The sequence below is a fragment of the Myotis lucifugus genome, unplaced genomic scaffold, assembly GCF_000147115.1.
Source record: "Myotis lucifugus unplaced genomic scaffold, Myoluc2.0 scaffold_540, whole genome shotgun sequence".
Taxonomy (NCBI): domain Eukaryota; kingdom Metazoa; phylum Chordata; class Mammalia; order Chiroptera; family Vespertilionidae; genus Myotis; species Myotis lucifugus.
Window position 1 is genome coordinate 67,666 of NW_005871588.1, and position 21,624 is coordinate 89,289.

At 40.2% G+C, this 21,624-nt stretch overlaps 2 protein-coding genes across 2 annotated transcripts in view; both read right to left on the reverse strand.

Moving 5' to 3' along the window:
• The window catches only part of POLN (DNA polymerase nu), a gene marked incomplete at its 3' end in the record, with an annotated part of 75,415 nt that extends 65,328 nt beyond the window's left edge, over window positions 1-10,087 (reverse strand). Inside the window, exons 1-2 of the mRNA XM_023745421.1 lie at window positions 8,074-10,087; window positions 7,457-7,601 (exon numbers count right to left, since the gene is read on the reverse strand). Coding sequence (XP_023601189.1) covers window positions 7,457-7,595 — 139 coding nt within the window. The remainder of the gene's footprint in view (window positions 1-7,456; window positions 7,602-8,073) is intronic.
• Window positions 10,088-10,486: 399 nt separating this feature from the next.
• Window positions 10,487-21,624, reverse strand: part of HAUS3 (HAUS augmin like complex subunit 3) — an 11,751-nt gene continuing 613 nt past the window's right edge. Inside the window, exons 2-5 of the mRNA XM_006104080.3 lie at window positions 20,109-21,165; window positions 18,167-18,606; window positions 15,197-15,425; window positions 10,487-10,820 (exon numbers count right to left, since the gene is read on the reverse strand). Of these exons, the coding sequence (XP_006104142.1) occupies window positions 10,587-10,820; window positions 15,197-15,425; window positions 18,167-18,606; window positions 20,109-21,017 (1,812 nt within the window). The 5' untranslated portion in view covers window positions 21,018-21,165 and the 3' untranslated portion in view covers window positions 10,487-10,586. The remainder of the gene's footprint in view (window positions 10,821-15,196; window positions 15,426-18,166; window positions 18,607-20,108; window positions 21,166-21,624) is intronic.

Below are 21,624 nucleotides of genomic sequence, written 5' to 3' on the forward strand. Positions count from 1 at the left end.
AAATAGGTTTTCAATATCTTGCTCTCTCTCTTCTTCTGGCACCCCTATAATTCGGATGTTGGTAAGCTTGAAGCTGTCCCAGAGGCTCCTTACACTATCTTCGTATTTTTGGATTCTTTTTTCATTTTGCTTTTCTGGTTGGGTGTTTTTTGCTTCTTCGTATTTCAAATCTCTGACTTGATTCTTGCGATCCTCTGGTCTGCTGTTGGGAGTCTGTATAATATTCTTTATTTCAGTCAGTGTATGCTTAATTTCTAGTTGGTTCTTTATCACAACATCGAGGGTCTCACTAGATTTCTTGAAGATCTCACTACATTTATCAGCGGTCTCACCAGTCTTTCCGAGGGCCTTACTAAATTTATCGGCGGCTTCTAGACAGTTCTTTAAAGACCTTAAAAGTGTGGTTTTGAACTCTATATCCAGCAGTTTGCTTTCCTCCATTTCTGTCATTTGTGTCCTATTTCTTTGTCTCGGCATTTTTTATGCTTCGCTGTGTCGATAGAGTGCCTTTCTGTGCTAAGTGTCCCAATTACCTGAGGTAGACACTCTTGGTGCACCCCTTGTGGGCTTTGTGCACAGTCTTGTTGTAATTAAGCCTTGATTGTTGTAGTTATCACTGGGAGGAATTGACCTCCAGGCCAATTGGCTGTGAGAATCAGCTGTGTCTGCAGTGGGAGAACTTCTGTGCTGGAGACACCCCTCTGGGGCAAGACTTGTTTCAATGGGGCTTTGGTGCTCACTGAGTCTGCCCCCTGAGTGTGTCTTTTATGGTTCCACGGAGCTGCAAACTGGATGGTCCCACTCTGACCTCTGGGCTTCCTGGCTCCTGGATCTCTAGGGAGGTGCTAATCTAGCCTTTGCCTGAGGCTATCCAGCAAAAGTCTCCCTGCAGGGCTTGGGCGGGGCAGATCCCATAAGATCAACAGGGCGGGGCTAGCAGTTATGGCTGCTCTCAGTCTTGCCCTCAGAGGCTCTGCTTCTCAGTGTCCCGGTAATCACTGCAAGCCCCTCGGAGAGAAAGCTGCCCTCAGGTTCTGACCAATGTCAGACAGTCCCGCTTCTCCCGTATGAGTCTGGGTCCCTAGAGACTCGCCCGGAACTGGAGCTCAGAGCCTGAGACTCCCTCCCGATTGAAAATGACAACCGCGCCCTCAGCCGCCAGCCCGCTCCGCATGCACTCCGCACCTTAGAATTTTACTTCCGCACTGCGCCTCCTCTGAGTCTCGGTATGCTTTTCTTTTTCCTTCTAGTTGTAGAATTTCCACTCAGCCAGCCTTCCTGTGGTTCTGGATGATGTCCTTTCCGTCTTTTAGTTGTATTTTTGAAGTGGTTGTTCGAGGCAGCAAACTCCGGTGTTTACGTATGCCGCCATCTTGGTTCTCCTCTCAGATCACTCTTGTTGCCACCCGCACATCCACACACTCCCTCAGCAGGCCCGGTACCTGTGCCGGGATATGATGACTCAATGGCCAGGAGAGGAGGCGGCGGTTCCTGAGGGAGCAGGAATTCTTTTTTCAGGACAAGCCTGTTGTGTGCGGGGCTGGAACACTGGCCTTTAACAGAGGAGCAGCCACTTGTGCAGGTGCCAGAGATGTCTGAGACGCGAGATTTCAATGCACATCTCAGGGCCTGGCCCCTCTTCTGGACCACGGCCTGACCTTGAGGCAGCACACCTGTCAGGGCTGAGTGAGAATCCAACCTTCTCAGAGCTCCCGGCTCCACACATCTTCGGACTAGCCCTGGCTGTGGCTGCAGGTGGTCTGCTTGTAGGCTCCCAGGGAAGCCCTCTGGTGATCACATTTAGCCTTTCATTGCTAAGTATTCACGCTCAGCCTGTCTTTTCCCAAAGGACTATTATTCGCAGCCACGGTCCCCAATTCCACGGTGTCCCAGCAGCCAGAGAAATAGCAGTCACTGGTACAGACCCAGCACCCCCAGTGACCGTTTTAGCTGCGCTGCCACCCTTGGCATTCCAACTACAACTGCTATGACGTCACCGGGCTGGCCTACCTGAGGGCCCAACCTCCAGAACACCATGTCTGCTTTCTCACACCGCTCCCTGCACCAACTGCAGCAGATCAGGGTCCCTGGGAACCAGACTGAGCTGTGCCCGCAGGAAGTTTACTGGGAGCTCAGGGGGAGAGGTTGGGGAGCAGAGCAACAGTTAAAGCACCCAAAACACTTCACAGTAATTCTCTAAACTGAGCCGCAAGCTGATGATGAAGTACTTGAGCAGAACCTGGTAAAATGCTGATCTCACCACTCAGCCGTGAGTGAAGGAAAGAAAAAAGATAGGTAGAAAGTTGGGAATGTCACAGGTTTGGAAGTTACAGTCTAATCTGAACGTGGCAAAAAGAAAGTGGAGGGACGAGACTAAAAAGGGCAGGCGAGGGCCTTGTAGGAGTACATGGGATGTTTCCAAAGATAAATTGTGCAGAGAGCAAGTACAAGAGCTGAGCTAATTCTCACAAAGGCAAGACCAAACGCAACAAAATGAAGGCAAACAGCAATTAGGAAACTACTGCAAATCCAAGGGAGAGAGAAAACGGTCCTGAAGCAGGGCAGAGCGAACTGAAATCAACACCTGGCAGGGTTTGCTGTGATTGAAAATAAGAGTTTTGTTTATGGGATAGAAATAAAAATATAGCCAAAACCGGTTTGGCTCAGTGGATAGAGCGTCGGCCTGCGGACTGAAGGGTCCCAGGTTCGATTCCGGTCAAGGGCATGTACCTGGGTTGCGGGCACATCCCCAGTAGGAGATGTGCAGGAGGCAGCTGGTCGATGTTTCTCTCTCATCGATGTTTCTAACTCTCTATCTCTCTCCCTTCCTCTCTGTAAAAAATCAATAAAAAATATATTAAAAAAAAAGAAATAAAAATATAAATTGTTTATCCATATACTCTCGACTAGAATGAATATAACCAAAATAGATCTATTTTGTCACTTTGTTATCTGTCCTTAAAATTGCAAAGATTTCCACGAGATGATGGAAATAAACATTTCACATAAATGAATTGGATTTTGACAAATATCTACCTTCAGGGGCCTCAAACTCCTAATTTGCAATGTCTGTAAAAATATTTTTATTTTACTAGAAAACACCAAATTCACCTCTAAGCTCTCTCAAGTTAAATAAAAAAGAACCTGGATAAATGTATGCTAGAAAACATTACTTGATCTCTATAGGTACTTAGAAAAAACACAGGTGTATTCTAATAAATATGTTCTTAATCATATGTACAGCACCAGGTCGGCCCCAAAACACCCTGAAAACTCCTCCTCCCAGTATTTACCAAAGACTCTCAGTAGCATTACTGAACAATAAAATGCCAATGAAAACTCAAGTCAGATGAACCCAATTCTGAATCTAGTTTAAACGTGTATGAATTAGGGTAAAAAGCTGAACTACTCTTCACAAAAGACCCAACAATACAATACAAGGGCTTAAAGAACAAAGAGCAGGTTTATTTCTCAGGTCGAGGTGAGTGGCCTCAGCTGGTGGTGCAGCTGCTCATGAAGTCACTCTGGGACCCGCTTCTGTCCAGCACGGAGTTCCACGATCCACTAGGATACTGTTATCATCTGCAGGGCTGGGAAGGAGTCGTTTCAGGTTGCAACTGGAGGGAAGGCAAGAGGTGGCCAGCAAGGAAGCAAGCTGGATGTTCCCAGGACTACCCTGGAAATGGCATGCATGTACCACTGACAGGAACCTGCCACTTGGCCACACCTGACTGTAAGAAGACTGAGCCATGCAGTCTGATCGTGTGCCGCAGAAAGGAAGGACTCTGTTGTGGCAAACACATAGTCTTTGCCAAAAGGCTTTTGGAGCAATACAAGATGCCTGTGATCAAGACGTGAGAAAAGATTGCCATAAAATGTCAGGATAATGGTTACTGCTGAGCAAGGAGAGGGTATTAAGTCATATTTTTAGTTTTTGCATCTTTTTTTCTTCCTCTCAGCAAAGGGTTTTAAAATAAGAGATCAATCTTGCAAAAAGTTTATGCAGTCCAATTCTTACTGAATATGTGTCTCGAGATACCTCAAGTAGTCTAGCAGATCAGAAAAGTAGACCCCAAAGTGACATATAACATTAATAATGTTTGCTTTTATTTTAGTGTTTGTAAACCAAATATTTGTAGTTTTTTAAAAAATATGTATTTTATTGATTTTTTACAGAGAGGAAGGGAGAGGGATAGAGAGTTAGAAACATCCATGAGAGAGAAACATCGATCAGCTGCCTCCTGCACACCTCCTACTGGGGATGTGCCCGCAACCAAGGTACATGCCCTTGACTGGAATTGAACCTGGGACCCTTCAGTCCGCAGGCCGACGCTCTATCCCAGTGATGGCGAACCTTTTGAGCTCGGCGTGTCAGCATTTTGAAAAACCCTAACTTAACTCTGGTGCCGTGTCACATATAGAAATTTTTTGATATTTGCAACCATAGTAAAACAAAGATTTATATTTTTGATATTTATTTTATATATTTAAATGCCATTTAACAAAGAAAAATCAACCAAAAAAATGAGTTCGCGTGTCACCTCTGACATGTGTGTCATAGGTTCGCCATCACTGCTCTATCCACTGAGCCAAACTAGTTAGGGCTGTAGCTTATTCTCATTGATTTCTGAGTGCAAGTTTGGTATGTACTTGGTATGAAATGCGCTTTCAGAAGTTAAATGCTTTTAAGAGATAAGAACAGCTCAGCATGTGACAAAGAACCCAAGAATCATTAGGTCTTACATCCAGCATCATTCATCAGTAACCCACAAGCAATCCAACTTTAATTCAAATTCCTATCCTATATAATAAAAGCCTAATATGCCAAGTGTCCGATCATCCAGTCAACCAAAGCGTAATATGCTAATGATATGCTAAGGCCACTCAATTGCTCGCTATGATGTGCACTGACCACCAGGGGACTGGTAGGTTAGCTTGCTGTTGGGGTCCAGCTGATCAGGACTGAGCAAGACGAGCTGGACACTCCCTGGAGCCCTCCCGTGGCCCCTCCCCAGCTGGTCAATCTCCTGCGTCCCTCCCCGGCCCCGATTGTGCACCGGTGGGGTCCCTCAGCCTAGCCTGTGCCTTCTTGCAATCAGGGACCCCTCAGGGGATGTCAGAGAGCTGGTTTCAGCTCAATCCTGCAGGCCAGACAGAGGGACCCCACTGGTGCAAAAATTTGTGCACCGGGCCTCTGGTGAAATAATAAAACTGGTGAGACTCAGAGGCAGACAGACTCTAAGGTGGTCGGTCCCATGACCCATGCCTCCTAGTATTCATGCCCCTGTAAACTCCTTCCCCCAAGTGCAGATGCGACTTGCTGACTCACTTCTAAACAACAGAATAAAGGACAGGATATTTGTGATTATGCCACATAAAACTGTAATGTCAGCCATGCTAGGGACACACTCTTGCTCTCTTTGAAAAAGCAAGCGCCTATATGATGAAAAGGTGCCTATGGTCACAACTACGTAAAAAGAACTGAACTCTGCCAAGAACCGTGTGAACTTGGAAGCGAATGCTTCATTTGAGCCTCAGGTGAGACTCCAAGCCTGGCTGACACCTGCACCATAGCCTTGCAGATGCCTCCGCTAACTGTGCCCGGCTCCCGACCCACAGAAACTGAGATATCAAATGTGTTGTTTTTAGTCACTAAGTTTGCAGTGATGGTGTTACGTGACAACAGATAACAGAATCCTTGTGAAAACCCACTTTTTCCAAATCAAAAACACCTGACAAAAAATAAAAACTTATTTTTCTATTATCTGTCTTTTCAATAAATTTATAAAAACTAGGGATCTAACAGGGTGTTTTAAGACTATGACGAGAGAGTTTGTGAGCTGGGTGAAATTTTCCTCCAGAGACTCCCACTGTAACTACCTACCAGAGGCATTTCCTGACCCGTTACTGAAGGGGCACAGTTCCAACTGTCAAGTGCACACTGCCTTTTAGGAAGCAAATCTATACAGAATAAAGGAGAAAGCTCTTCAATGATTAACTTTTTGTCTTTTGTTACTATTCCCGCCACCAGCATCATCCCCCTAAAACACTAGGTATGTAGTCCACACCCAAAAATCCTTACCAGTTACTTTATTCGTAACTTCTATAAGACACACAAGCAACAGATGCTTGAATATAAATGGAGTGAAGTGTTAAGTGCGATTATATCTTAATTAAGAAACTTCATTTATAACAGTGTTTGCACTGTTTGTCAATACTCTCAATTATTTCATCTCAATATAATTACTCAATTATATCTCACTCACTTATAACTTACTCTGGAGAAAAGAAACAAACAACTTATTGGCCCAGACTTACAAATTTAAAATAAAAACTACTTTGCTAGTGAAAAAAGTGTCCAAAACATTTCAGTCACATTTATGAGCATATGTCACAGCTTTTACTATTATACCACGTCATGAACATATATACAAAGATTCACCAACCTTTGCCCCCTAAGAGTTTACGTATTTCTATGGCAGTAATATATATATATATAGTCAAGAACACTTCTTGCCCTGGCAGGTTTTGTTCAGTGGTTAGAACATTGGCCTGCAGACAGAGGGTCTTGGGTTTGATTCCTGGTCAAGGGCACGTACCTGGGTTACAGGTTCGATCCCCAGTCCCCATCAGGGAACATGCAGGTGGCAACCAATTAATGTCTCTCTCATCAATGTTTCTCTCTCTCCCTCCCTCTTAAAAAAGAAATCAATGGAAAAAATATCCTCAGGTGAGGATTCACAAAAAAACTTAGAAAACAAAAACAAAAAAACACTTCTCTTGTCCACCATACACAATAAGCAAATACAATCATCCAGTATCATTAGGGGATGGGTTCCAGGACTCCCAGGGCTACCAAAATCCGTGGATACTCAAATCCCTTACATAAAATGCCATAGTATTTACATATAACCTATACTGGCATAAAGACCACAGCAGGGTATGCCTAGACATCATTTCATTTGGGAGGACTCAACATAGTACCGGGTGCATGTCAAACTCAAGTTTTCCTGCTTTCTGGAATTTTCTGGGATTTTAATTGTTTGCTAATATTTCTATCTGCAGTTGGCTGAACCTGCAGATATGGAGGGCTGACTGTACTGTGGACAGGTTCAATGACTCGAGAGCTAAGGCTGAAGCACAGGCACTGTGGAGGAGCCCATGTCTTCTGAAGTTACTTACAGCTGATGAGATCTAAGGGAATGTCTGACAGCAGTGCCTGGGGCAAGGAAGTGTTACACTGAAAAACAAGGGCTAAGGGAGCAGCAGCTCAGTCATCACTGAATGCAGGTAAAGTGCGGGAAAGCTGGACTCCACTTGTTCGTAGGCAGGAGCTTCCCCACACAATTTAAGTTTTATAGAATAATTTTGCTACATTTCATTTTCAAACTCTTAGTCTTAAGAATTAATAACACCAAAGTAACAAATGACAGAAAGGTTCATAAATATTACTCACTCTTTTCACTCTCTCTCCAATTCTTAGACTCCACTAAATCACCTGAATGCATAGCAGACATAATCTTCTGAGCAACACTGGAAAGTGGCATCTGACAGAGATCAAAGCCTACAAATGCCTCATAATTTTCCATTTTCATAAAATCCTAAACATAAGATAAACATAATACCTATATATTAATTTTGAGCCTTCAAAATAAACAAGAAATCTGAAATTTTTTATGTACTGACTTTCATAAAAATTTTTATATTAAAAACCACAAGAAGTAGAAATAAACTGTCCCATTTACATATAGGATCGTAAGAAGAAAGTAATGGTTAGAGCAGGGGTGGGCAAACTTTTTGACTCGAGGGCCACAATGGGTTCTTAAACTGGACCGGAGGGCCAGAACAAAAGCATGGATGGAGTGTTTGTGTGAACTAACATAAATTCAAAGTAAACATCATTACATAAAAGGGTACGGTCTTTTTTTTTTTTTTTTAGTTTTATTCATTTCAACGGGCCGGATCCGGCCCGCGGGCCGTAGTTTGCCCACGGCTGGGTTAGAGGCTCATTTGGGGTATTATCTATATATATAAAAGCCTAATATGCAGTGTCCCCTCGGGAGTTCAACCTACCAGGAGTATGATCACTCGCTATGACGTGCGCTGACCACCAGGGGGCGGCACAGAATGAAGGAAGGCCCAAGCCAGCAGCCGGCAGGGACCCTACCTGTGCATGAATTTCATGCACTGGGCCTGTAGTGATATATAAGTAACAAAGAACGTATTTTCTAGTTAATCAATTGTGAAGCAATTTACTCTAATACTTCCTAGTTTCAGTTATTATAGTCTTCAAATATACAAACCTAATAACATAGTTATTTTTAACTGGCATGATGACACACCGCCTGACATCCTTTCACTCCCTCTGCTCAGCTATACTGGGCCCCTTGGGCTGAGAACATGAAGGTCTGGAAGCCACAGAACAAATCACCAAATAGCTGGTTGGTCATCTAACATATTTGGCACTAATCTTAACAGAATTTATTTCAATAACCAGGAAACAGGTGACATACTTTTCCATATTGCTGGAGAAAAGAAAATTTTTCATTATCTAGTCCAAGGTAGAATCGGGGGAAAATGTTTTTCAAGCATATTAAGATTTACTTCATAAATTTTAAATAATGTACAAATACAATAATTGGCCAAACAGTTTTGTTCAACCCATTACAAAAATTATCAGGGCTCATCTGTCACCTCTGCAACCCATTTTCTGATAGTTATGGTTGAAAATTCCATAAAGATCACATTATAGGTTTTTAGATATCAAGAGCAGGTCATTCTTAAGTAATATCTGTATCTTTCTATAAAACTCACATGGTATATAAGAGAGGCCATGTATAAATCAGACATTAAAGAAGCATTTGATGCAATAACTGATAAGCTACTTCAAATTATTTCATACCAACTCTTAACTTCTGTTTGTTCAAATGCTGTATACTTGTATCCTATTACAGTCCAACATTGTTTTCACACCAAAGAAACTAATTAAAATAGCATTATGCACCTGTCCCGGTGGGTGTGGCTCAGTGGTTAAAGCCTCGCCTGCACAAGGAGAGGGGGGAGCTCAGGTTTGATTCCTGGTCAAGGGCATGTACCTGGGTTGCAGGTTTAATCCCCACTGCCAGTAGCTGCGTGTGTCGGAGGCAACTAATCGATGTGTCTCTGTCACCTCATTTCTCCCTCTCTCCCTGCCTCCCTCCCTTCCACTCTCTCTAGAATCAGTGGAAAAAATATCCTCACTCCTTGGGTGAGGATTATTTTAAAAAAGCATTACGCATCCTTTGAGCAAGCACTTCTAAGGAATTTTGAAATTTCATTTGAAAGTCATTCATGTGTAAGTCACACTGAAGTTAAAGCAGTGCTGAAATGTCTGGCAGAAATTCTGAGGCCCCAGGACCCAGTCTGTAAAATGAACAATGGGCCAAGGAGACTTGACTTTTGCTGTGGTCTAAGTAAGAACATTAAGTCTCAAAGTCTATAGTAGAAAATGATGAGGGAATACAGTCAGAGTGGCAGAATTTTACTTTACAGTCAAATATAGACTTAGCTATCCCATATATTAAGCTTACAGCTTTAACAATGCTGATTCAAAGTTCTACAAAATTTAAAAACATTTAACAGCAGAATATTTCTATTTCTAAAAAAATTAATAAAGTATACAACTCTATTAAAAAAAACACAGAACCCTATACACACTTTTTCCTTTACAGTACATACATTTTCACTTAAAGGAAGAATTGTATGGCTTCTCTTTGGCCATACAATTGCCAGCATCACTACGCTTGCACTTTGAGGCTATTATTAAGTAAAGTAAGGGTGACTTGGACATAAGCACTGTAACAGCTGATCCGATAAGCAAGACAGTTAAGTGACTAACAGGCAGGTAGCATACAGTGTAGACATGCTGAAAAAAAGGATGATTCACGTCCCAGACTAGAGAGAGCAGGTGGGCGTGAAATCTCATCACACTATTCAGAACAGCACATAATTTAAAACTTATGAACTGGCCTAAGCTCAGTGGTTGAGCATTGACCTATGAACACGGTCACGGTTCAATTCCTGGTCAGGGCACATGCCTGGATTGTGGGCTTGAACCCTGGTGAGGGGTGCAGGAGGTGGCTGATTAATGGTTCTCTCTCATCATCGATGTTTCTCTCTCTCTCTACCTTCATCTCTAAAATCAATAAAAATATGTGTATTTTTAAAAATAACAAAAAAACTTATGAACTGTTTATTTCTGAAATTTCCCACATGTATTTGCAGACTATAGTTGACTGCAGGTAACTGAAACAGCAGAAAGCAAAACTGCAGATAGGGGACAGCTACTGTAATGTGTTTTTCTTGTAAGTACAAAGTTACCAGGACTGAGTGGCACCAAGCAGATATTCAAGTCATATTAAGCACTGACTCTGAAGAAACATGTTATAGAAAGAAAAAAAAAACTGATATAATACTTGAATTCGTTAAATTAAATGTTCCATTGACCTCGAATTTAAATTCTTAGTGTTTATTAGCTATATTCTCCTCCTGATATGTAAAACATTAAAACATAGCCTATGTAGTAAAGATTCAGTATGTAGTAATTTTCATTCTTTGAGATCAGCAGCCTTAATCTTTGATTGGTTTTCTAAATTTTCCACGATCTCTTTCAGATAATCTTCATCTTTACAAAAATATACATATAATTCTCTTTCCATTTGATGCAGTTTATTAGATGCCAAAATTTTTCTTTTTGTCTTTACATCAGCAAGAATATCAGTGAGAAGATGATTTAGCTTATTCAGTTGAGACTCAACTTGATGAAACTGCTCCGTTAACTCCTAAAAGGAAAATTAAAATGCTTTTAATGCAAGAGCTCTATTTGCAACACCAGTTATAAATTTAAAATGCAACTTATATGGAAAAAATATAAATGATGTAATCATTCCCACAATTTTAACAGTAAATGACCCTCAATTAAAAATCCATAGGTTTAATATAAATTTTACGTAAGATCAATTGCAGCTACTACTGACAGGCAATTTTAAGTGATTCAAAGCAAACTCTTACTCTCTGAAGAGTATCTGTTATGTAAAAACTGTTCTGCACACTCATACGTTCAACAAATACTAGTATTCTTGAATGCCTGCCATGTTCCAAGTACTGTTTTAACTCTGGATTGTAAGAAAGAACACATCTCCTTCATGGAGCTTACATTCTGATTAATCAAACCTTGTTTTAACCTAATCTCTGTTTATTCTAGACATTAAGAGGAACTGAGAAAGCCTTGAAATAAAGGAATACCAATGAAAAAGAATTACCTCAACAAAAATCTCCATTTTTTCCTTTTTTTCAAATTGTTGTAGAAGATAAAACTACACGTGATACTCAACAATCCTTCTCAGTTCCTAACATTAAAAGCAGCTTATTACCAAGTTTCCATGGCGTTCTAACCAAGTATCTACTCCTATGAACTTACAGCCAGTATTACCTACCAAAGAGGTTCTCAGAAAACCTGCAGCTCTACCTCCCTCATAACCTTCCACAGGTTCTCAGCATGGTTATAACCTGCGGTACTTGTTATGAATACAGATTCCTATACCTCACTCCACACCAAATTACTCAAACTCTGGCCCTGGCCCGTTTGGTCGGTAGTTAGAGTGTCAGCCCACAGATGAAGAACTGCAGGTTCAATTCCTGGTCAAGGGCACATACTTTGGTTGCAGGTACCTGGCCCCAGTCCGGGCAAGAGCAGAGGCAACCAAATGATGAGTCTCTCTCATGTCAAAGTGTCTCTCTCTCTCTCTCTCTCTCTCTCTCTCTCTCTCTTCCCCCCTCCTCCCTCTCTGTCACTCTCTCTCAAAATCAATGGAAAAAATATCCTCAGATGAGGATTAAAAAAAAAAAAAAAGGTAAATTACTCAAACTCTGCAACAGGACCAGGAAGCTACATTTCAATAGGCTGCCTGGTAATTCTAATGTACAAGTTCAAGAATGACAGCTTAACATGTCATAAATATCAGACAGCAATACTTAAATTACATTTTAAAAAAATCAAGTAGTACCTACATTAAGTGGTTTCCTTTGGAGGAAAAATTTGGTAAACCTTAATACAATGAGAAACAATCTCACCTTTAATTTCAATACTAAAGATCCTAATAACAATTGCTAAAAAAATACTCCAATAAATACTGAAAATGTTCAACTTCATTAACAATAAAAATGTAAGTTAAAATGGATGGCATTTTGTACCTCACTGGGCTAGGGAAAAACACTGAATCATGACACCCCAATAAGATTTAGTGAAATCATCCTATTTTAGAATACAGTGTTTCACATGTTAACATATCTGAAATTAACATGCATTTTATATTGGAGAGCACCATGTAACTGTTATTGACCAGACATATTCATAAGAAATGTTGTATCACCAACATTAAAAAAAAAAATGTATTGTGGTAAGAACACTTAACAGATCTCCCCTCTTAAGAGGACAGTACAGTACTGTTAAATATAGGCACAGTGTTAGACAGCAGACCTCTAGAACTTTTTCAACTTGCATGACTGAAACTTTATACCTGATTAACAACTCCCTATTTCCCCTTCCCCAGTTCTAACAACCATTATTCTACTCTTTGCTTCTATGGGTCTGATTAGTTTACATATCTCACGAGTGGAATCATGCATTTGTCTTGTGACTTAGCTTATTTCACGTAGCATAATTTCCTCAAGGTTCATCTATGTTGTCACATATTGCAGGATTTTAAGGCTGAGAAATATTCCATTGTATGTATATACCACATTTTCTTTATCCATTCTTCCACTGATAGACATTTAGGTTGTTTTCACACCTTGGCTATTCTCAGTAGTGCTGCAATGAACATGTGAGTGCTAATATCTGTTTGGGATCCTGATTTCAATTCCTTAGTTTAAATGCCCAGAAGTGGGCTTGCTGGGTGACAGGGTAGTTCTACAGTTTTGCTGAACCTCCAAACTGTTTTTCACAGCAGCTGCACCACTTTACACTTCCCCCAACCGCGTACAAGTGTTTCAGTTTCTCCACATCCTCACAAATACTTCCTGTCTTTTACTTTTTTGATAATAGCCAAGAGGTTTAAGGTAGTATCTCACTGTGGTTTTGATGCATTTCCCTGATGACCTGTTAGCCATTTGTATGTCTTCTTTGGAGAAATATCCATTCAAGTCATTAGCCTACTTTTTAATCTGATTATTGTTTTTGTTTTGCTATCGCCAACATTCTTTTTTTTTTAAATATATTTTATTGATTTTTTACAGAGAGGAAGGGAGAGGGATAGAGAGTTAGAAACATCGATGAGAGAGAAAGTACATGCCCTTGACTGGAATCGAACCTGGGACCCTTCAGTCCACAGGCCGACGCTCTATCCACTGAGCCAAACTGGCCAGGGCATCGCCAACATTCTTAATGTTTATTGTGAAAAAATACAGACTACAACTTTGAATCAAAAAATAACATACAAAGCCCTGGACAGTTGCACAGTGGTTTAGAGCATCAGCCCTTGGGTTCAATTCCCAGTCAAGGAACTAGTAGTGGTGGGAAGCGGCTAATTGATGTGTCTCTCTCAGGTGAATGTTTCTCCCTCTTTCCCCCTCTCTCTTCCCTCCCTTCCACTCTCTACAGAAATCAATGGAAAAAAATATACTCTAGTGAGGAATTAAAAAAAAACAACCCAACAACATAGAATAATTGGACTAAATGTGGAGCTTTAAGAATACCATATTTAAATTGGCTAATTTTCCCCTTTTAATGTATATTCAAAATATGATAAAAATTTGTTTATTTACACCTAAAAGATATAAGTATAAAATAAAAAATCTAAATAAGAATGTATTGTGTCAGTTTAACAGAAAAAGTTTTTTTCTTAGCAATTCATAAATTGATAGTATACCATATGATCAACGGTTGACATTTAAATTATACTGGTGGCTTTAAAAAGCAATATGGCAGTATCAAAGGCAAAAAAAAAAGTGCACATTCAAGAAACCCAATAATCTACTTCCAAGAATTCATCCAAATGAAAGTATACAACAACAAAAGACTATATACACAAGATATATATGATGTCATTCAAGAGCAAACAAGAAAAAAACTATCACAGTATTTAGCAATGATGAACTGGTTACAGAAATTATGATACAATAATTAAATCAATAGAGTACTGTAACATTAAAAATTAAGAAAATTATTTAGACTTGTGCTATGGACATGTCCAAAACTGTATAAGGAACACTGGTAAGTTTATTCAGTAGTGGGTTTTCTTCAAGTAACATATACTCATACTTTACTTGAGGACCTGACAAAACCAAAAAATCCAAAAATCAATTGGAGATCCCAGATGACAGTAGAGTAGATGGAAGTTACACTTACCTCCTCCCAGGACCAAACTGGAATTACAACTAAATTATAGAACAAACTGAATAACCAACTACATCAACCTAAAAAGTTTGTGGCCCTAGCCGGTTGCTCAATGGTTAGAGCAGCAGCCCACAGACCAAAGGGTTGAGGGTTCAATTCCTGGTCAGGGCACATACACATCAATGTTTCTCTCGGAAAAAAAAAAAAAAAATAGATATATAGATATATATATATATATATATATATATATATATATCAATTAAAGCATATCCTCGCGTGAGGATTTAAAAAAAAACAAAGAAACAAGTTACTGAATAATACATACAAAATAATACCATGTATATAAAGTTCAAAACGTACAATATAGTATAGGAATATATGTCTAATAAAACTACAAATAAAAGCAAGCAAATGATAAAGTAAGAATAGAAGAGAGGGGAACACTATTACGAGGAGCATTCTATTACTAAGTATATACAGTATTTTAAAGATATAACTCTAATCCTGTATTTGCTAAGGCAGATGAAAAAAAATACAGGGGTGGTTTTATTATTACTATTTTAATTCTTAGCATTAGTATTACATTTCCTTGTATGTTTGAAATACTTTATAAATTTAAGAATTTTGTGTCCACTATAAAAACTATCTGAAAAAATGTATCTACATGTGAACAAAAAATATGATATATAAAAAAATAAACTTTGTATTAGGGCAACAGGATTTGGGGTAATATTTTCCTCATATGAACATTTTCTTTAGTATCTTTTACAATGAACATTATTTTTAAACCACTTTTAAATACTATGTATGGCAAGCACCCACCTGATCACTAAGCAAAGGCTGGTTTCCTCCTTGATACAAAACATCACAAAGCATGTCCACATCATTATTCAGTTTGGACAGAAAGAAAGAATGTTCTTGAGCAGATACTGCCAATTGATCTTGTACTAAAGAAACATCCTGTTTTAATTTCTCAGCCACTTCCTCCAGGTTTTCATGGGTTATAAACAATTCTTTTTTCTTATTCTCTCCTTCTAAAAGCTGATGAAGCCTAAAATGTGAAAATAAAAATTAGAGAAAGAAACCCTAAAGTCAGTATAGTTTTCAAAATTACAATCCACTGTATGGGGACATCTTTTGGGATAGCTAACAACTTAAAAAAATATTAATCTTGCCGAAACCGGTTTGGCTCAGTGGATAGAGCGTCGGCCTGCGGACTCAAGGGTCCCAGGTTCGATTCCGGTCAAGGGCATGTACCTGGGTTGCGGGCACATCCCCAGTGGGAGATGTGCAGGAGGCGGCTGATCGATGTTTCTCTCTCATCGATGTTTCTAGCTCTCTATCTCTCTCCCTTCCTCTCTGTAAAAAACCAATAAAATATATTTAAAAAAAAAATATTAATCTGTCTGCTGTTACACCAAGCAACTGAAAATATTCCAACTAAAATACTATTTCGCCAAGCCAGCGTGGCTCAGTGGTTGAGTGTCGACCTATGAACCAGGAGGTCACGGTTTGATTCCCAATTCTCGGTCAGAGCACATGCCCCAGTTGCGGAGGGAGAGGGGGGAGGGTTCAGCAGTAGGGGGCATAAAGGAGGCAGTCGATCAATGTTCTTTTAGCATCGGGGTTTCTATCTCTCTCTCTAAAATCAATAAAAACATTTTTTTAAGTAAAATGTTTAAAAAGTAAACAACAAAGAGGTACAGAAATAGTAATAGCAAACTTGCTACTTTAGTCTTAATGAGCCAGGAGGCCACTTTACCACTTCAAACATTAATGGCAGGAAAATCCTACTGGGCAAGTGGAAAAATGAGACAGCACTTCATATCTGACCAAAAGGGTCTGCTCTTTTCCTTATAATTTTATATATATACTAGAGGCCCAGTGCATGAAATTCATGCAGGGGGGTCCCTCAGCCCAGCCTGTGCCCTTGGGCCTAAACCGGCAGTCAGACATCCCCCTCACAATCTGGGACGCTGCATGCACCAGTGACCATACTTTTCATACAGGTGAAAGGCATCTTGCTGTTGTATGGGCAGCTACATTATTTTGCCCTGATTATAAAAAGTAGTACATAACATGATTCTTCTGAGGCAGTAGTACCATTTTCCCCTTCTTATGGGTGGAAAAACTTACGCAGAGAGAAGTTAAGTAATTGACTTTGTCAAACAGTTGTGTCAGAATCAGGGCTGACCACAAAATGTGCAAGCCAGAGTCCATGCATGTCATCGCTGCATCATCCTGTTTTTTTCAATGTTAGAGTAGCCTTGCCAGGTTTTAATTTTTAAATCTAAGAGACTGTTCCCAATACAGTGGGGCCTTGACTTACGAGTGTCCTAACGAGTTTTTTGAGATACCAGCTGTCTCTCGGCCAATTTTTTGCATTGACAGAGTAATTTGAGTTAACGAGCTCCTTAACAAGCCCGGTCTCGGAACGAATTAAACTCGTAAGTCAAGGCCCCACTGTATATAGGGTAGGGTCCCTAGGCCTGGCTGGCAATCAGAGCCAATCTGTGGGGCAACCAGTGGATGGGGTGATCGCCGTGCCCCCCTTGCCCCCCCCTTTGGCTGGCGGCCTGGCACCACCCGCTGGCCACCCCTGCCCAATCGCCACCGTTGATAGCCTGCCCCTGGTGGTCAGTGTGCATCATAGCGACTGGTCGATTTGCATATTAGGGTTTTATTATATAGGATATAATTATATATATAATATATATTCATGTTAAATGTGGAAGAAGCTTCTGTAGAGCTGATACATATTTAATTATTTTAACAAGTTGCAACAGATTTCATAAAACTATTCAAGCCCAAGACTGCCAACTTTGTTCTTGTGGGAACTATACAACTCCAGGGGACAACATTCACATAAATCATGATGTCAATGCCACCCTCTGAAATTTTGCAATGAGGCAGCCCTATCTAGGCCCCCTGTTTCATTAATAAAACACACACACACACACACCAAGGATTAGATGATTTTCCTCTTGTCCTAGAGAAAAATCAGGAATAGGATCCAGATTTTTGAGACCTTTGTTTTTGTTAGTTTTTTTAAAAAATATATTTTTATTGATCTTAGAGAGGAAGGGAGAGGGGGAGAGAGAGATAGAAACATCAATGATGAGAGAGAATCCTTGACCGGAAGCCTCCTGCATGCCCCTACTGAGGATCGATCCCCCAACCGGGGCATGTGCCCTGATCGGGATTGAACCATTACCTCCTGGTTCTTAGGTTGACACTCAACCACTGAGCCACACCAGCCAGGCAAGGCCTTTGACTACTTTAGCCCTCCAATTTCAGTATACCCATACCATCAATTGCTTACATTCAGAAAAGGTGGGGAGCTAGCATTCATTCTCAGTGATTCACCTGACTAGACACAAAATTGAAGTCTTCTCCCCTCTCTACTGCTACCTTCTCCAAATGCAGTCAATTCTCTATCCAGCAATATCTATTGTACATAAGCTGTATTCAAACTTCTTGCTGTAAACTCTTGCCCCCAATCTATAATAAAGCATCTAATGGTGTTAAAGATGATTAAGACCTGGTATATATTCATTCCTCCAACCCAATTCTCTCAGCTCTACAGAAGCTACTTCCACATTTAACATGAATGGTAAAGGGAGCAAGTAATTAAAAAAGAAAAAAGAGGGATATAAAAGTGGGAGAATAAAAAGGCCAAAAATGGAGTGCAAAGAATTTTTTAACCTTCCACAATTTCCACTCAAATTCTCTCTAGTATTTTACAAAACAAAAGGAAAAATAATTACTTACAACAGAAACAATGAAGCATACCTGTGAGTAGAATAATCCTTGGTATCAATGGTATTCCTTGGATTTATCAGCTGAGATACTGATGGGTCAGCTAGTATTTCTAATTGCTTATGGAGCATCATATTACTTTGACTAAGTTCATGAACCAATTTTTCAAGTTGACGATGTATGTCCCAATGCTTTCTCATTTCAATTTCATATGATAACTGCAGAAGTTCAAATGATGCTTTTTGCTTTATCAATTGATTTATAACAAACTCTTGTCTTGCTGTATAATAGTCTTGTTTGGCAATCTGAAGATCAAAATCTCCCTTCACAACTGGCATATTCAACAACTGGGCATTCTTTTTTACCACAGCAGGCAAACTTTTGTCTTTTATATGAGTAATCTGTTCTTCGAGTTTCAGAATCTGAGTATTCAAGCTAGAAATTTTAGCATCCAAATGATCTTTTCCAAGAACCTACACAAAGAAAGCAATTATATTTCAAACTGTATGTATAAAATTCAAACAGTGTTAAAATTATTTTCACTTTTCATTTTAGGTTAGCAGATAATATGCTCAATAATAAAAATTTCCTATTAGCAAAAGCCAAAATCACAGTTTAAAAAGAAAAAGTGTGGACCAAGTCAAGAGTAAAGCCAGTATGAATTGCTATATTTTAATGCTATTACTACCATATATATATGTATGTATATGTATACACACACACACACACACACACACACACAGTAATGGTTAGCAAAGTAGAGATCTTGTCATGCTTGTCTTAATCAATAAAAATTATTAGCACACTACTCACTAATTGCAAATGTATGCTATTTCAATTTTTCTCAAAATTAATCACTAGCTATTCTCCTAGTTTGTCAGCTGATTTTCACAGTTCTAAAGAATGACAGGACTTCATACATTATTCCAAAGTTTGTCGGTTGTAGTAACTAATTTGGTGCTGGTGTTGTTTCAGAAAGTTGTATATATTTTTTAATTTATTTTATTTTATAAAGAGGAAGGGAGGGGGAAGGAAGGTAGAGGAAGGGAGGGAGATGAGAGAGGGAGAGAGGACAGAGAGACATCAATTTGTTGTTTCACGTATCTATTCATTCATTGGTGGATTCTTGTGCATGCCCTGACCAGGGACCAAACCGGCAACCTTGGCTCATGGGGCAATGTTCCAACCAACTGAGCTACCCAGTCAGGGCTCAGAAAGTTGTATTTTCACTCAACTATCTAGTAGTTAAATTATCAATAAAGCAAGCTGTCCAAGACAGCAAATGACTATCTGCAATACAGCTATACATTCTCAACAAAGAATCAGGGTTTCCAGTCCATTGAACTGGATCTCTGACTTCATTAGCACTATATCCTGGTCAGAGCAAACAAGGCAGAATACCACAATACAGCAACATGGTTCTTTACTCTTAAAAATAAGGTTCATCGCCCAGCCGGGTGTGGCTCAGCAGTTGAGCATCGACCCAGGAACCAAGAGGTCACCGGTTCGATTCCCGGTAAGGGCATATGCCCGGGATGCCGGCTCGATCCCCAGTGTGGGGTGTGCAGGAGGCGGCCAATCAATGATTCTCTCTCATCATTGATGTTTCTATCTCTCTCTCTTTCTCCCTTCCTCTCTGAAATCAATAAAAATATATATTTAAAAAAAAATAAGGTTCATACATCATAAAAAAGGAAATTTCAGTGAGTGTATCTGAAATTAACGCAATTTCAAATTCAGAATACAGAAATACTTTTGTTTAAAATTAGTTAGATAATGTGGTTGGGGCTATAATTACTATTTCTGCCCTCCACTGAGGATCTATTTGTATGAAACACTGACACACATCACAACTAAGCACTGAACAAAGAAAATGTAATGACTTCCTATATTCTCCTTCCTAAAACACTTTAATACCTATTATATCCATTACTAAAAATTACAATATTAATCCAGCCTCATTTCTCATACTTACTTTGCTAGTGAAGCTATGAAGATTCTCCTCTGCCCATTTTATACTTGATTTCATGCTCATATTACGTGCTTTCAAGTGAATTAACTGATGTTGAGCACACATGTATGCTAGCTGCAGCCTAGCCATCTCTAGCCGCCTCTCCTCAAGGATTTCTTGGTTATCATAAATAGATGGTGCTTGTATATCTAAAAGCTGAAAATTCTCTTCATTTGAACTTTCAAATACTTCTTGTATACCCTGAAAGAACTGTTTTTTGGTATATAAGGTTAAAGCTGCTGTGCATTGCTCTTCTTGGCTGAGATATTTTTCCAAGGAAATCTGAGATAAAAACACCAGAGGATTTGTCCCTGGACCCAAATCCGAAGGTCTGAAGAACACCATCAATTTTGCAACTCCATCTGTAAGAGCCTGAAGTTCATTCTTCATCTTAGTAGTCATAGCATTTAGAACTCCCTGACTCTGCTTCAGCTTTTTAGTGGCTTCTTCTTCTTTAGCATTTAACCTCAGAGCTTTGTGCCTCGTAACCGAAGCCATCAACTGACATTTATTACGTCGCTGAATTTTTAGGTTCTTTAATTTCTGCAGCGTCCGAACCTCATCCTCTAATTTCTCTAGGTCTTTGTCATCCAGGGTAGGTATCTTCAGATTAGAAGTTTTACAGGTTTTAAGAGCTTCATCCAGTGCTGCTCCTTCCAGGATGGGCTTGCCTGATTTCTGAAGAACGCTGAAAGCCTCCAATTCTGCTTCCGACAACACGTTCTGTTCATTCACTGTCCCACAAAACCATTTCAGAAATGACCCACCTTCGACAGTCTCAAACAACCAGTCAAAGTCTTCCCCGTTAAGAACATCAGCTTTGGGATAATCAATTTTTTTTAATGTTTCCACAAAGTCTTTTCCACAACTCATGGTTTAACTCCCCCGATTTTTGTGTGACTGACACGGGTTTACGGTACTGATATTTAGACAATAAACCCAAATACAAACAGAGCTAGTTTTATGTGAAGTCCATAGAGAAGGGGAGGGGAAATATTTTTAGAATATATAATGATTTCTCCTAGGGGGGGAAAAAAACAAGTGTTAGACCACAAAGAAGGCGCCTTTAGAAGGACAATGTAGATAGACACCCAACGACACTGGTAACCTCTAACCCAGAGGCGGTTGTCTCGGAAACGTCTGCAGGGAAGGGGAAACCGCACACGCACAACTAGGGGTGTGACTTAAGGCTGTAATGACCAAAGCCTCACGTTTTCCCAAAGAAGAGCGGTCCAAACGCACTGTGTACAGAACAGCAGCTCCATTGGTAATTCAGGAGGAAGACCAGGCACCGTGCGGTTCAGCAGCCTCTCCCCGCGCCCTTCCCGATGTCAACTGAAAACTCACCGCAATGACCCACTCGGTGCCCACCATTCACTCGGGGGTCGCCCCAGGCAGGGTCACCGGGTGCCGGAGAACCGAAGCTTCGGGAACTGCCCGCACCCCGACAATCGGGAGACCTGGGCCGTGGTGACTGGAC